We start from the raw sequence: 17,535 nt of genomic DNA, 5'->3' as shown, positions 1-17,535 counted from the left end.
TTTTAATTATTAAAACATTTGGGTGATAGTACCTGTCTGTGCACTGCTGCATAAAATTCCCATTGCTTTGAAGATGAGTGAGGACTCAGGAATGTCATGAAATCTTAGCATTCCATAAATTGTTTTCTTCTCCCACCTTTCACTCCATTGATTTTGTTCTGACACCGTTCCGTTTTGGCATTTATGTGACAGGTACTGAAAGTTTAAATGTTAGAAATTAGAGTTTATGTGATAAGAAAAAAGTAACCTTTTTAGGTTTATACTCTTTATGCTTGGTGAATAAAATAATTATGCAAAAACTGTTTTACAGATACAATTTTGTTAAGAGTTGCTAAATGTAGAAAATAGTCATTACAGCCAAGTTACTACCTGTGAAAATGTATGAACAAGCTCTTAAGGACAAACCTAAAATACAATTAATTCAGATTCAATTTGTTAGTGCCTCAAAGTACTTTAATAGAATTACAGAATATAAGGCAGGAAGAGTTGTCAGAGATTATCTTGTCCATCTCCAAGTCTTAGAGCTACCTGTCACTCCATGACTTGACCAGTCAGTCATAAAAATATCACGTGATAGAAAGTCTCTCCCAAGGCAAACTATGCCAAATTAGGGAGCAGCTTGGAACCATCAGAAATGCAAAAACTATCTTTACAGTCAGCAATCACATATCTGATTGAGTCTTTTTTTTTTTTTTCCATCCGACGATAACGTCTGGAAAACCATGAGGGTGCCGGAAACAATGCCAGAGATAATTGGAATAATTGGAAATCCTGGGTGTACCCATAGCACCTCTACACTGTGCTATATACTGTCTCTGCAGTCTGTCTGATGCTTTCAGAAAATGTTGGTCTTGCTTTGTATGCTTGACAGAGTAGATGTGTTACGTATGTCTTGATTCCAGGAGATATTAGAAGGACATATGCATGTGCACATATGGAATGTATATGACACTTGGAATTGTCAGACCCACTCTTAAGTGTCATATAAGTGCTCCGAGAGCACTAAATCCAGAATATCCCCAGAACCCTCCATTTACTGAGCACTTTCAAACTTGTTACATACTGCATGGACGCTTACTTCGCGCTGCAGGATCCCAGATAGATGCAGTAGTTGAACACTTAATTACTGTTAGATGGTCCTAAAGTCTAACCTAAATTCTGCTTGTGCAGCTTAAGCTGCTTCCTTTTTGTCCGCCCCACAGTGGAAATACCTAAGAGTTATTACTTCTCTCTTATGTTGTATCTTCCCTATGTAATTTTTTTCTTTGGACTGAATAATCAAGTTTAATCAATCTGAGTTTTTACGTCATGTTTTGTAGACCTCTGATTATTCTAATTTTTCTCCTTTTCTGTACTCCACAATTTTTAAGTGTCATGTTCAAAACTGGACTCAATTACTCCAACTGACAACCTTATTGGTACCAGGTAGAAAGGTTACACAGTTCTTAGGGATGATTCTCTTTTTTTATACGTCCCAGTATGATGTTTACCTTTTCGTAATGGCATGGTATTGAGTCATGTTCTGGTTCTGATCCACCAAAATCCCCGTATCTTTACCTGCAGAGCTGCTGTCCGACCAGTCCTTCCCTGCTCTGTGCATTTGTATGGTTGTCTTTCCCTGCTCATAGAACTTTGCGTTCTCCTTATTTCAACTCCATCAGTTCCTTTAGTTTCTTCAGTTTCTCAAAACTTTCTTCAACACCTATTGCCACGTGCGCTGATGCAACTCTGTGTATGATGTATAATGCTGTAATATGATATAGGATGCAAATGTATCACAGTCTAGGCACAGTTAATAGGTGCTTTATCCCATTATGCAGATTATTGTTGCAATTCAAGAGCATTGAATGGTTTTGGAACAAGGTCAGAAGGGCTCTTGAAAAATTGTGCTCACTACCCATCTTCAGTTTAACAAACACCCGAAGTAGTTACCAAGTTCAGTACAATTTTTATGGTCAGTTATACAACCAACTGATCATGATTTTTCTCTAGGTCACACTTCCCTAGCTTTCTTGTAAGATGTCATGAGAAACATTGTCAAAACCATTATAAATAGCATCTACTTCTTGTTCCTAATGCACAGGAGCTGTTACGCTGTTAGAGAAAGAAATATGTTGGTTTAGTATCGTTTTTTTCCCCGACAGTTTCATGTTAGCTGTTACTCATTTTATTGCTACCTTCTAGTTTTTTACCAATAATTTAATAGTGGAAGTAGTTCTATTTTTTTTTTCCTTGAAATAGAAATTCAATTGACTAGTATAACGCTGTAATTACTTGTCTCTATTAAAGAAGATTAATTAAATACTGTTTGCAAATGCCACTAGAGAGCTCTATATTTCTTGAAGACAGAAAAGTTAATTATTCTGGACAACAGTATGGCAAAACAGAGCTAAAAAAAATTGTAGTTGAACCTACTTTTTTTTTTTTTTTTTGATATGGATGAAGAGTCTCAGCTTGTAGACAGAGGTTTTTCTTCATGTCTGGGCCACGAATTTCAAGTGTTTCCAGAGATGCTTCTGCTCAGTCAGAAAAATGATTCCTGGAAAAAAAAAAAAAAATCATTGGTTCATAATTTGAACAGTTTTTGCACAGAGACTCTTTTCTCCTTAGATTTCCTTCTGAACTGTGTTTATACTCGAAGGCAGTTCGTTTCAACAAAGGTGGCAAAGAATCTGACGCATGGAGAAACTGAGGCACTAGTTCATTATGAAAATGTGAAAGTAAACTGAATCAATGGATGAATCCTCCCGAAAACTTTGTAAAATACTGGACTGACATGAATATATATCAATCTAACTCGTGTTTCAATGCTTGTGACATTTTGAATATCCCGCTGTTTCACAGATTTCTTCAAAAGAGAAGTATCTGTCTTTCTGCTTATCTGAAAGATGTCACTCCAAGAGACATGGAAATGGTTGTTTCAAGGTGTTGGAGAATACTTTCTCCATGCTCTTCTCAGAAAATTATGCTCTTTATATCCTTATTTAGGTCCTTATGGTCTCACCCTAACGCTGAGCAGAAGAGGCATTGAACTTGCATCCCAGCCTCCTCCAGTCAGGGTACTTCTGTCCTTCTAAATCAGTCAGGTGTCCTACTCAAAAGAGAAACAACAGTATATAATCTCACTTTTGAAAATTATTAGCTATTGGCTAGGTAAGGCAAAATATAACACAGTAATTTTATTTATTACTCTCAGATTAGTAATGAAATACTATAGTTTTCTATGTTCGGATTTTTATGTATACGGACCAGATTTTCTGTATAGACAGGTTATAGCTTTACAGTTTATATATCTGCTTTAAGATGTTGTGGTATGTTTCACCAATCTCTGAACAGTTTCTACAGCAGGTCTGACAATTATTTTTATTATGAGATCTACAGGATTCAGGTCATGCATTTCAAACAGGTTTCCTTTCTTCAGGTGGCAGTTAGATCTGACACCAATTGGTACCAGCAGTCTTTCTGACCTTTTTTCCCCCCCCTTAGCTCCACCTGATTTACAAGTTACTGTTAACAATTAGTCACCTGAGCGTGAGGTTCAGCATTGGCAATGTCGAAAGGAGATTTACGTTTGAAATGCCCGTGCAGTTTGACCTTTGTCTTTGTGTTGTTTTCTTTGATGTACAACAGGTGAATTGGTTCTCTTTGGTATTTGTGCCCTGGCTGCTCAGGGCACAGCCGTGCCAGGACTGCACAGCCCTCTAAGTGAGCTTGGGAATCATCGTTAGTGGCTGCACTGCAGTCACTGCTATTGTGGCATCCTTGGACATAAGCTCAGCCCAGTACTTGAGTATAAAATGATCTTTTCCCACCCAAATTGAAAGAGAAAATCTTGACAACCCGCCTCTTGCAAGTTATAGTTTTGGGACTAGAACACAAGATGGGGAAGTAATTGAAGCAGACTATTATGCAGAGAGTGGCGTAGTCAGTGCTCAGGGGTGCAGTTAGGTTTCTGGAGGAAGAGTTTCTATTGCACCCCATCTGCTGTGTCCCAAAAAAGTCAAAATACTTAGTGGGAAAAACTTTGGAAGAACATCTTGTTAGATACGTGCCAGATTGTCTTTGACACACTTGGTAAGAATATAAATATTTAGGATGTATTATCTCCTGAAATTACTTTACTATTAAAGATAGTAATTTGTTTAATCTAATATATCTATATAATCTACCTCCCGTTCTCCTTTATCGCACCTTGCTCTGACAAGGTAGAGCAAAAAGAAATATGAATTTATTTACGTGAAACAGAAATAATACGAAAAGACACAGAACAATATATTAAAGACATCATAAAAACAGTCTGCCATCAAAATATGTTGCATTAAAATAGAAGCAATAGCAGGGATCAGAGATCTCTGTTCTTTCCAAAAAAGCTATAAACATTGACAGCAGCAGAGGCAGAATTTTATACTCATAAATAAGAACACCCTGCTACAGACAAGATTCAGCATTTAAATGTTACAGGCAAATTATGTTCCATGTTTTGAATTTCTTAGCTCTGCTTTGGTAACGCCAGTCAGCGTTTGGTGAGTTCAGCCCTGGGGAGTCTCTCTGGCATCACGTTGTGTCAAGTTCACTTCGTATTTTACTACCATCTTGACTGTTGTGCAGATTTTGCGTGGTCTGCTGTTTATTATCTAAGCTGGAAGAGAGTAAATCTCCCATTACTCGTGTCTGAGAACCTACTATCTTTGTCCATTGTTTTATTTTGTGTTATTCCGTATTTCTTTCTGGACCGGCATTTGTTTAATATTTTTCACTTTCAGTGCTTGTTATGAAAAGATCTTCATCAAGAATAAAGATGTCTTTCATGTAAAGGCTAGAAATAATTTGTTTAAATGAAGAGCTTGAAAGTTTTGCTCTAAATTCAGAATCAGTGGCTGAACCAGGTACCATGTAGTCCTGGACTAACAGCTTAGTGGGAACAGAAGTGCATTTTTATGTGTGCGTATACACAAGTGATACTTTCATTTGCAGGTTTTCTAATGAGGGCTGGGTAAGGACAATCTGCAACATTTCCTTTTTGTTCTTTCTTGTCAGAACTGCGAGAAGCTGAGTCTTCATAGCAGCAGCAGTGGAGCAGCTAGTTGCAAAAGTGAATTTTCAGAAAGTACCGATCTCCCAGCTGAAAGTTGTCAATCTGCACGTGGAAAAGATGAGGAGAGAACGTATGAAGAAATTCTGATAGAGGACTCTGAGAAAGGTAGCAATTAGCAAAAGCAGCACCGGGAGTACTCTTATGCTGGTCAGAGGTGGGATAAAGGCTTCTTTGCTTTCATTTTTATGTGCAGACATGTTCTCTGAATTAGATGATGAGCTGGATGTATTGGACAACTTGAGCAGCTCCAATTCAAGTCATTTGAAAGAGTCTGCTATTGGTAAGATTCCTTAAGAATGAAACGTACACCACTTTCTAACAGCAAAGTTGTTGTTTATTCAAAAATCTTACTGTATTTAACCATATGTTGCAAGTTCCCTATCCGTTGTGAGTCCTAAGAAAAAAAAGAAAATAACTGTGCTTCTGTGACAGCCTTTTCCAGCCTAATATCTTCTGCATCGCATTGTCTTTCTGTAGCTTGTCCCCATAGTTTGCAGTAATGGCTATGAAAACTGGGATATTATTGGGCAACTTAAAAAAGAACGTGTTTTTAAATTTGAAACATAACTAGTGTAGATAAGAAAAGGATGGAAGAGAGCGTGAAAAGTTTTGTCTCAGTAACAATAATGCGATGCATATGAATAAATGGAGTGCCCTCTTTGAAGCGTAAAAATAAAAAGTTGAAAGAGGCAAGCTTTAGCTGTCCAGATGAATTGACTGAATGGAATTGAAGGAATGCTTAATGACTAGATTTGGATTAGAAGGGGATTGTGTGACAAAACACGGCATTAATTCTGTCTAGTTAGTCATGGTAATCAGATAGGAAAGCACCAGCTGTGTTTGGGTGTTAAGTAACAGTTTTTTTTGATTATATTCTAAATATGAAAATTAAAAAAAAAAAAGATGTGAAACATCTGTAACCACTGTGAGCTACCTACTAAATTATGAGCTACCATGATCTATCTATTAAATAGGATGGGATTCTAATTAGACAAAAATCAAAGAACATTTTATACTAAAAGAAAAAGATTGATATTATTGCTGAGCAAAATCTAAGATTTCTATTCATCCCTTGAAGTTCTGACAGAAAGTCTGTGGATGATTTAAACTGTACTTTTAAAAGATTAAGCAAATGTAGTTGTCTGAAGATTAACAAATGTTCTTGTTGAAAGGTCCCAGGCTTCAAAAAACTTAGAATAACATTTCTTTATCTGTTTCTAGTCCTATTTGCTAGCTGGATTTCCTTCAGATTTTGGCCCAGGTATTGAAGAAATATGACTGCTTTTAATTGAAATGATTAACCATTTCTACAGGGCAAATAAATGATTTGATAATTCTACTTAAAATCCATTATTATGATGTACTAATTGTAACTGGATGTCCTGCCATTCTAAAAGCTGCAGGACCTGTGACTAGCCAGCTCTGAGTTTATTATCCAAGTTTTCTGTAAAAAATAAATTAAAAAAAAAAAAAAAAAAAGAGTGCTTTTCTTTGTGACTTTCTTGTGCTAAGAGAGTAACAAAAGAAGGGCACAGGAAATCCTAGTCTGACTGTGGGAGGGGGCTGCATAGAAGGAATCCCTTGAGGAAAAGCAGCCTGTGCAGGCAACGTTCTATTTTGGTGTTTATACTGAAGAATAACACATTGTGCATCACCCAGAAATGTAAATCTTTGTGGGCTAGTTCAGCATTGTACACAGACATTTGAACTCTTTGTGTAGTTTGTAACTCACCACATGCAAAGCATTATTAGTGATTATTTCCTTGTTAATTTTTCTGTGTTAAGGATTGGACATTAACAAAACATCAACTTTTTCTAATATTTAAATATTTTTGTGTCAGGTTTCCATTGATTTAATGAACTACTTTAAGTGGAAAGATCCAGTCAGTTCCTATTAATCCCAGTAACTTTAATCAGCCTTTATAGAAGTCACTGTCCATTTTCGTCCCATCACAGAGTTTAATTGTTATATAGATAGTTCAGGGTTGCTTTTTCAAAAAATAATTCTGCTGTATATGTTCTCAGATCACCTGTAGTTTCTACATAATGTTGAAGCTAGCATTGTAGATCAGTTGTAATTAATGCTGGCAAATTTTTCTTCTTTCCAAGGAAAAAGAAAAGATAGCTTTTAAAAAAATTATTATAAAACCAGGATACCTGGGTATTGCTTGGGTTGTGCTCCATTCGTTACTAGGAAGTAGCTAACAGCGTTTGAATGATGAGACATGGTTTTGCAAAGCACGTCAGCATTACAGGGGAAAACGTGACCAACTTTCATCTAGATAACTTGGAAACTGCTAACGTGAAAATGTGAGTTTCAATCACGGGTATATCGATCAGGGTCCTGAAAAAGTTTGTCTAATCGTGCTGCCATCACGTCACTTTCAGACAAAACGTGATCTGCAAATGTAGAAAAATATCTCTCTAATGTAAATCTGGGGTGGTATTTTGTAAAAAGGTGTAATATGCTGAGTTCTTCAGTGGCAGAGCAGCAGATAGGTGTGTGAGTGATAGCGTAATAGTGGTTAGCCTTCTTTATATTCCACTAGTTGTTATAATAGTTTTAATAATTTTACATACACTGTGCTTTTCAATTATGCTTTAAGAAAAGAATTATTGTTCTTAGTCTAGACAATGAAGTTCTATAAGACTAGCTCCTCTAACAACTAAGATTGCCAAATGCAGGGTATATAGAGTCTGAAATAGCTGTTCATAGTACTTGAAAAGATTAATCCTACAGGAGCAAGATTCTGCACATTTCAGAAGCAGAGAGGCAGTAGTGAGAGGAGTGGGTTTTTCCCCCTGAAGTCCTTATAATTTGAAATTGTAAAGATTGACAGAGCATGCAGACATGTAGAGACAAAAAGCAATGAAGAGTGATGGGATGGTAACAGCGTGATAGTTGCATTTTTTACTTATTTTATAATTAAGAAGGTTCCCGACTTCACCGTAGCTTAGTCATTTTGAAGGGATTTTTACTTGGTTTTCATTTACAGTGTAACTGTACCTGCATTTCTGCTGGTAAAACCAAATAGCAGGAAAATATGTGATATCTCTTAATGCACAGCAGCTCGGTAGAGCTAGTATGTCAGTTGGGTGAGAGAGAGATTAAAAATTTATGCCTGGGAACACTTTTTGGAAAATATTTTTTGTTTCCTTGAATCATGTTCATTTACACTGCAGTCAGGGCAATGTCCTGAATATATTGAAAGACTAGTTCTGTGTAAAATAGGCTGTTAGAAATCCCTAGTCCCTAGGGTTTCATGTACTTGCCCTCTGACCTTCCTCACAATAAAAAAGTAAACATACAGTAGGTCCCTTTCAGAATTGCTTAGCTACTAGCTTTTCATGAGACTAAGAAGTCTTCATGCACAGTCCTGTCGTGCTGAATCTTGCTTAGGAGTTTTTCTGTTACCTCATAATTTAATATATGTTTCCAGTATTTGGAGGAATTGCTGAACTTGTGACCAATAAGCGAAGACGTTGAGATTCAGGACTCCTTTCCTTGCCAAAACTTTTGCAATGCAACAGTATTCAGAGTTACCATGTAATGAAGAGACCACAGAACTGCCAGAAGAGTATTCTAGTGATGTAACTCTAGAAAAGTCTCCTATACCTTCCGTTGAGCTTTTAGAAAAACAACTTGTTTACACAGTGCCAGGACTTGAGTCTTGTGCAGGTAACGCTCAAAGCAGTCAAACGTGTCCAGCTGAATAACTGGAGATTTCTGGAACCAGCATACTCTCCAAATAGGAACTCTGCATGTTGTATGGTGTAAGTGACTGGGCTTTGAGTTTAGGTCATCTCTTAGCTCCAAATTTAACAGTTTTTGAGGATAATGACAAATGCAGTAGGAAATAAACACCCATTCAGTAATGTCACTTGCTGTGTGGAGCTAGTAGTTTCATTAAAAATTTGGTCTTAATGGCAGACAACTACCTTGTATCTTGCATGTTCTGTTACCATAGAGCTTTTTTTTTAAAAAAATTCAGATCAGCTGTATTCTTTGGTGGATTTCACAATTTGAGAAGATATCTCTTCTTTATGTAAGACATTTAGATAGTTTGGTAAGTCTTAGGGCTAAGATCATCTCACATCTGCTCTATAGGGTTCTTGGGATTGTGAGGGGAAGGCTTAGGAAATTTGTTGAAAAAGATTATTGCATCGAGACACCTATAATTTGCACAATGGGCTGTCTGTGAAGAATTGTGGAGATCTAAGTGTTTTGTAGACTTGGTTTTTTGTCTAAGATTCAGATTTCTCCTGACACCTCAGGCAAATGTGACTTGGTTGAAGACATCAGCTAGAGCAAGGTCTGCCAAGACCTGGTTTTCCTGTATGATGCTTGAGTTAAGCTTAAAGTATGGTTATGGTAATTTCTGTTGCTGTACGTGTAGTCATTACTAGTGGACAAAAATCTTAATTCTGTTTGCTCTGCAAAACAGCTTGATTAACATGGTTGTGACTGTCCATTCCAGTGTGCAGTGATTTAAAAGGCTAAGAGTATCTTGTATAAATAAAGGTAATTTGACCTTTCTCCTGAAAAGATCATTAGGCCAACATTCAAAAAACCACTTCCATTGCTTCCGTTTCATTCAAGGAGATATATGGAAGTTTTCTGCGAACACGAAATCGTGATTCAGTTTTCCTATCAGTCAGATCAAACTTGAAAGGGTTTTCAGAGTTTTTTTTAAGATACCAGTGAAATGAAAGTGAAAGCCAAAGCAAAAATTACCATCTTCCCAGGTTTTTCTGATCTGATATCATGCTATAAGCTTTTCTTGAAATTATGTGGTTAGATGCCTGCAAGAGAAGAACACTAAACTGCGTATTAGAATGTATTTGTATGATATGCACTGATGTCAATGCACATTATGAAGTTAAAGCCTTAGAAGTTGCTTTAATTACATCAGCTATTAAAGACCAAAGTAGCAGTCATAAAAATTCTCGATGCCTCATTTGATGTATATTTTTTTAAATTTTTGAATGTCCTCAAGGAATCTTCATTGAGCTATTCAGAGTAGGGAGGCTGATGAGAATCAAAAGCTTTGGCTTCAGTGTGTCTTTCACATTCCGACAAGTGTGGGCACAAACCAGGAAAGAGATGGAGGGTTTCTATTTCATTTTCCTCGATGTCATCTTGAACTAAGAAATTCCCTCTTGCAAGGCATTTGAACAAATCATATTCTGTCTTACTCTTCCTGTCCCTGTCAAAGGAGTAACCACGGTAAAAGGAAATATAGTCCAGGTAACCCCGGGCCGAACATCAGGATGCACTACGTGCTCCATGACTGATGCTATTAACTTTCCTACACACCCCCGTTGTTTCTTACTCCCTGTCTTGCTTTGTATGATTAGCATAACTCTTACACAAACGACCAAGAACTATAACTGAAGTCATTAGTGTTCGATGAGTGTGTGTATGCAGACATGAATGTGTTTGCTACAATGATTTTTAGATGTCTGAGTCTCCCTGTGCTTACTGAAGAAGTTATTCCAATGTGTTTTCATAGCGTCTGACGTAGAGTCTCCTCTCTCAGTTCTAGCTTCTCATAAAAATAAGCAATAGAAATGGGGCTGAAGGCTCTTGGCTATTGTTTAGTGATGTTCTGCATCATGATTTCTGGTTGTTTGTTTTTTGTTGTTTTTTTTTGTTTGTTTGTTTGTTTGTTTGTTTTTAGCATTCATAACTATTTTCCTAATTTTAGCATGCGAATCAAAAAATACTGCTTCTCTACCATGTACAGTGAGGGGTGAGACAGACTTTTTGGTGTGAAATATCATGGACTTGTAAATACACTCATAAGGTGACAGATTAGCAAGTCAAATGTGGTGAGTCAAAAAACTAATTAAGCAAATTTGGATATGAGCCCTTTACTGATAGACCATTTATTTGAAGCAGCCAAAGGGTACAGTATTTCGAATCCAATTTTGTATATGAATACTTGGAAAGGGGAGCTGTTTTTAAAATTCTAGCGAACAGCTGTGTTCAAATTTATCTTTCTAGCCATGTGGCTTCTGTTACAGATTTTCGTGCATATATTCCCTTAATATAGTCTTTATTTTAACAGTGTCTGAGGTTGTAACTCAAAATCCTTACCCCAAGCAACCTGTTTCAGGTTCAGTCAGAGCTTCTACTTTTGTATTTGTATTATTGTGCCTGCATCCTAAGCAGGTAACGTGTCTGCTTCTTGAATAGGCACAATTGTATTTTTTCATTCCCAAAGAGCTTCTTTCTAGACAGTGGATACTGTATTCTCCTATTTTCCTGTCTCAGTGTTGAAGTTAATTGAAGAATCTTTGCTTTTATGAGGGCCTCGTTTATTTGCTATTACGTAAATCTCTGCTTCTGTGAAACCTTCTTTTGGTCCAACGACTACAGAGTTTGAATATCATGTTTTGCTAAGCAAAGCATGAGTAAGGAGTAAAATACTTTCTTTTTCTTTCATTCTCTCTCCGTGTGTCTTATTTTTAAGGAGAAAGATTAGGTCTAAAGATGTATCATTTCTTTTGGATTTGAAGGGAATTCGGTGGGACAGATGCAAGCTTCCTTCAGGATTTTTTTTTTTTTTTAATCCAAAGGTTCTCAGAAAAGTAGGAAAAATAGAGGCACTATATTTCAGATCATGACAGAAAGTGTGTTTGAACACAAAGAAGAGATTTAAGACTCTCAGAAATGTGTTTGCACTCTGAAAGTCCTCTACTGTTCTCTAGAACTACTATAATTGCTGTGACAAGACCAACAATGGGAAAACTAGTGTAAATGTGCCGAAAAATCTTTTTTTTTTTTTTTTTTTTTTTTTTCCTTAGCTACTATTTGACTAATTAGATACCTCTGTTCTTGTTTTATGGTAATGCTTGTGATGTTACTGATGTGGAAGAAACATTTCGTGTAGACAAAGATGCAGGGTATTATACTAAAATATATTAATTGTATGGGAAAATTGTTGTAGAATTTCCTAATCTTACTACTCAGACCTTCAGTTAGCTGAAATATCTTTAGATTTAAACATATACTTATTCCTCATTCAAAATGAGATAGCATTTGTAGGAGAGGGTGGTCTTATATGACAAAATTACCATCAAAACAATGGTTTTACAGGAATGTTTTAAGACAAATACTTGCTTTAAGACAATGCCTTCCAAGTGCACAAATAAGAAATACCATCAAACGTTACCCCTACCTCTTCACATTTTTTTGGCACTGTGCAATAGATGACATAAATGTTTGGGTTCAGTTTTATTGCTGATTAGATATTTGACCAATAACTGGTCATACCTCTGTCTTCAAGATCTTAAAATGAGTGGGGTTATTTAAGAAGCAAGGTTTCGCGTATGCAGTAGTTTGAGTAGTTAGCTATTCGAGTGGTGATGATAAAGCTCTGGTAGAACAAGGTTTAGACAAACCCTCAAAGGTCCTCTGAGAAAGTGGGTAAATATTCTTGCTTTTTATCCAGGCTAGAGACGCTGTTGTGGCTACGTGACAGCAGTAACTGTAGTAATTGAATGCAAATTCAGATACATTTTCTGTGGACATCTGGTCAGCAAGTGCTGTTAGTTTCTGAAATTCCGAAAACACTAAATACTGTGCGAGGCTGAGATTTCAGTTACGATGCAAGCGAATCTTTGATACATCAATCAGCAACTCCATAGTCAAATGTGGGTTCGGAGTTTGTTTAACACTGCTTTTTAAAAGTTATTTTGACGGCATGTCTGGGAAATAGAAAATATTAACATGTATGTTTATATTTTTTTTTAATGCAGAGATAACATTTGTGCATTTGTTTCAGGTATAATTAAACGAAATTTTAGTGCTTCTGAAAGACAACCTCGGATTAGGTAGGTACAATTTATGACTTCAATATAGATTATATAATTATTCAGTTATGATCAATTCTAGTTGGTCGTTTCACAGTGGAACAGTTGCACAATTGCCTTGAACCATTTCCTTACTTATCATTACAACTTCGTATACAAATCTTTCTTCTGCAGTCATTGATGCCAAACACAATGAAAACTACTTTTTTTTTTTTTTTTTTTTTTTTCCATTTTAAATAATAATAGAGATTATACTGAAGGTCTGGGATCAAGACTGCGACCAGGTAATTTTGTGCTTGCAACAAGACCAAACCTTTACTGAAATGAAATCTAATGATTTCCAAGTTTTTAAACTTTATTATCCTGTTGCATATTGAGTGTCTCTTCTTTTATTTCTTCTGCTTTACTGTCTATTGATCTGTTCTTGAGAGTACATCCACTCACATGCAGTGCCCACGCTAAGAAAATAGAGGATTTATGTGTGATAGGGTGGCAGTCTCATAGTCTTCCAGTTGTAGTTCTTGGCAATATGAAAAATTATGGTATTATCTAATAATTATCTAGCAATTATATTTTTAAATGTTAGTAAAGGAGAGAATTATATTTCAGATACAAATACGTTATCTGAAATATCCTTAAGGAATTTTTTAAAAATATTAATTCCTTTAGTGAATCAGCAAGACCTTATTTAATGGTTGTTAGGCTGCCTAAACTTCTGCTAAATGCAATGGGAATTTCTCCTATGAAATTAACGTTTCGTAGAGACCTTGTAAATTTATAAATATGTACATTTATATATTGTATAATATATATTTTTATATTTACATATTATAAATGCATATATTTATATAGATTTCAAATATATTACTTTATAGATTTTATATTTTATTTATTATTGTAAGTTATTTATTATGTTATCTTTGTGTTAGAGATTTTTAAAATTATATATATTTACATATAAATGTATAAATTTATATATTCTAAATATATAAATCTATTAGGAAATTTCAGAATACAGATCCAAATTAGCCTCTGAAGCGTAGTTTAGAGATAACTGTATTTGAGAGAGATACAGGGCTGCTGGCTGAAGTTCAATACTTGGACTTAAGCTCTTTGCTTAGCATCCAGGTCTAATACTCAACTTGGAAACATAATTTTGTTAAGTAATGTTCTTTAGTGATACACTGAGTGTTTTATGGTAGAAGCCTGCTGATAAGCTTTTATTTAATCTCTGGGTCTGACAGAGAGTGTAACTTAAGTACCCAAAATTAAAAACTGTAAATAGTGACTGATTTACCACATAAAAATTCAAGAATCTGGTTTTATTTTGGCCCTACATTCTTTTGCAGCAGGGAAAGCATGATAGAGAAGCACTAGGTGAATAAGAATCGAGCTGTTCTGTTTGTTTTAATTGTTATATTTAAAATCTGAATGATATTTTGTAAATTTGCACAGTTTGTAGAATGCATTATGTTTACTTCCATGTCCTAATTCTGTTAAATTACCTAAAGCTTGATCAGCAGTATTTCCTTATTGGTTCTTATGGCTGGAATCAAAATTTTTCCATGGAACGCAAATTGTCTTTTTTTTTTTTTTTTATTCAATAAGTAAGTTCATAATGCTCTTTAGTTAACAAAATCTAGTCAAGCTTTCAGGTATAATATCCACAATCAGTACTGAGTTTACTGTGTTTTGTAAATTTTTAAGTAATTCTCACTCATTTAGGTAGTCAAGTGAATTTGGTTTTGCTTTTTATCAAGTGACCTTCGGCTAGTACGTTTCAAATATCTCATTAAATATGGCAGGAGAAAAAGCACATGGATGTTGGTAAATTCGGGCAGTTTTGCTTCAGAATAAGAACACCGTCTTTTAATCACCAAGCTACTTGTCCTGTGAGAAAAAATGTACCTACAGCAGACCAGTATATCTGCCTCAAATTCTTGATGACCAGTAACATGTCTGATTTAATGGCTGTTTAAGTCCCGAACAGCAGCTCAGTGGGGGGAAATAGACTTTCACTTTCAGCTTTTGTTTTCCATTCTTGATCCCAAGAACTAAGTATTTTCACATAGCTGATATATTTTTTTTTTTAATCTGATTTGAACACATGTAGAGGTAAATGAAGAGGTTAAAATTGTTGTGTTAAACTAATTTTGCCAAAAAAAAAAAAGCATAGCTTCAGTTCATGTATGACTTCCTTTGCAGTGCTTTTGTCTATGAAAAGTATACGTTATGGATGTGGATTTGCTTCACAGAGGATGGTAGTCTAGATTTAGAAGAAGAGGAACAGGTTTATACCTGCTCATTATTTTCATAAGAATAATTCAGCTTTCTTGCCATGATAATTAATTCAAACTTATCTAAATAAAATCAACAATAATTAATAAAAATGATATGAAGAAGACTAAATGTTTGAAGTGCTGTAATACTCTTAATTCTAAAGAAATGTTTTCTCCTTTAATTCCAAACCGACCCTGTTCTTTATTTCAGAGTTTGTACTACAAAATGTGGTGTCATTGTTAGGGGGTACGATGGATGCTTGTTAGCAAAGATTACATTTGGATACCCAATTAAATAGTTAAGCTATAAAATATAAGCCTGTGTGTGCACCGCTTATGAATTTGTGTATGCGTATCTATTGTGCTGGTTGTTAGATAATAGCTAAAGGAAATGTTCAAATATAGTATGTTTTTTTTAAAAGGGGCGGTTTTAATTATCTGTTTTAGAAGAAAATATTAGAAGCAACTTCTGGCAATGTTATTTTCTCAAAGTGCCTATACTTTTATTGTGGATCTCCAATTTAGGGATCTCTTCTTAGTAATTAGTCAATGAATATTTTACCTTCTGATCTGTCTAGTGTACAAGTCTATGTTAATATTGAAATGTTAGTAATTAGAGAAATGATATGGAGATATATTAAGAGACACAACACTTCAAAACTGATAAAATATTTAATTTCTAGATTTGTTTTGTCTTTTCTTTTTCTTCACCCAGGACAACTTTATATCCCATAGAGTGTGGTGGGGGCAGGGAAGGGGCTAAAATTTTCGTTATATGTCGTGTATATGTAATGAGCATGGGTCATAATTACATGCGTATGTACATGGAATTTCATCTGTGTTAATATTTTCTGGTTTGCATAACCCCATTTTGTGGTTTGCTTAAGCTCATGCGTTTTTCTATCAATATCTAACTAGCTTTGCATTTAAAAGTTTTAAACCCCCACTTTTCCCCCTTACATTCACAGGTCAACACTACTATTTTTGTGGAATTTACCATCAGAAGCAATATGCAGTCTGGAATAGAGAGCAATTGTCTGTAGACTTTCTTTTGCGGGAGAGGAATTTTTACAGCATTAGTCTTTGCTTAGCACTGGCATTCTTTTATTCTAAACATGAAAAATGCCATTTACCTGCTTTATGATGGTGTCGATTTGATGGTGGAGAATGCTGGTAACAGGTCCTTTCCAGGCTCCATCAATACGTCCTTTAGACGCGGCATCTCTGGTGGGGAGGAATTTATGACAAAGAAAAAAACCACTAATTTGCTATTGCAAAGTAGGCGAACCAAGGGATTCATAGATTCTTGCACATTTTCCTGAGGTTTCTCTCAAAACATGCTCTTGCTGGATGTTGGAAACAAAAAGTAGCTGTGATAAAGCAACACACATCGCTATAAAGCAACAAGAGAATATATTTTAATAAAATTGTTCTACAGATGGTCCACATCAGACATTTTATTGTCATTCGTAGGACAAAATGGAAATAAATCTCACCATATCAAAATATATAAAAAATAAATATGTGTACTAGTCTATGTAAAAAAAGAAAAAAAAATCAGTTAAAATAAGAAAATTCTGTTTATCATATTTTTAAATTTCCTTTTGAATTAATGTGGGAAAGCTTTTATGATTAGTGGGCTACATTAATAATTATTTTCTCTTAGAGAAACTTAAAAATTAATCAGAGAAAGGGATTTTCTTTTGCAACCCATTATTAATTATGTTGTCTAATCTTTTAAGTTTTTAGATTATCCTTTTTTGGTTCCCAACACTTTTGGAAATACCAGTCATGCATTAAAACTTAATATTTCCATCTACAGATTTTGAACAGTGTATGCTATTAATATATTAAGGCAACAAAATGAGCTGTCCTCCTGATTTTAATGTTGTTATCTACAGCATCAGCAGGAATTGCTGTAGCACAAAGGAAGGTGCGTCAGATCAGTGACCCTGTTCAGCAGATTCTTATTCAGCTGCACAAAATTATCTTCATCACTCAAGTAGGCATTACTGTTGCTTTTGACATTCTATACTTCTTAGTTATTTGCTGTTGTCAAAATGATGGTACTGCAAAGCGCTGCTAATTTAGTCACTGTTCTTTAAAAACAACAGAACTTGACATTTTTGCAGATGGCAGGATGCTTTAAAAAGATATCCTTTAAATAAAGACTAACCTTGAATATTAGTTATGTGGAGGATGGCAATAATTGAGTCATATGAAAAAAAAAAATAATTGGCTCACCTCAGAAAAATGGATTGTACTGTAAATTATTTTTACAACATTTTGTTGTGGCAGCAATATGAATGTTTTAAGTGACTTAATATCATATACTGACGTGGA

The 17,535-nt window shown here is 35.2% G+C and overlaps 1 protein-coding gene across 4 annotated transcripts in view; it reads left to right on the top strand.

Annotated features, from left to right (window-relative positions):
- Nucleotides 1–17,535, top strand: part of NEK10 (NIMA related kinase 10) — a 102,038-nt gene that overhangs the window by 63,607 nt on the left and 20,896 nt on the right. For 3 of the 4 annotated variants that reach the window (XM_042806539.1, XM_042806538.1, XM_042806540.1), the window contains 5 exons: nt 5,038–5,200; nt 5,289–5,375; nt 12,886–12,934; nt 13,160–13,197; nt 17,094–17,194. In XM_042806539.1, coding sequence (XP_042662473.1) covers nt 5,038–5,200; nt 5,289–5,375; nt 12,886–12,934; nt 13,160–13,197; nt 17,094–17,194 — 438 coding nt within the window. The remainder of the gene's footprint in view (nt 1–5,037; nt 5,201–5,288; nt 5,376–12,885; nt 12,935–13,159; nt 13,198–17,093; nt 17,195–17,535) is intronic. The other variant, XR_004407723.2, reaches the window with a different exon arrangement.

This window comes from Tyto alba, unplaced genomic scaffold, assembly GCF_018691265.1.
Source record: "Tyto alba isolate M040663 unplaced genomic scaffold, T.alba_DEE_v4.0 Super-Scaffold_46, whole genome shotgun sequence".
NCBI classification, from domain to species: Eukaryota; Metazoa; Chordata; class Aves; order Strigiformes; family Tytonidae; genus Tyto; species Tyto alba.
The sequence above is the reverse complement of the archived record's forward strand: the minus strand, read 5'-3'. Positions and strand labels throughout refer to the sequence as shown.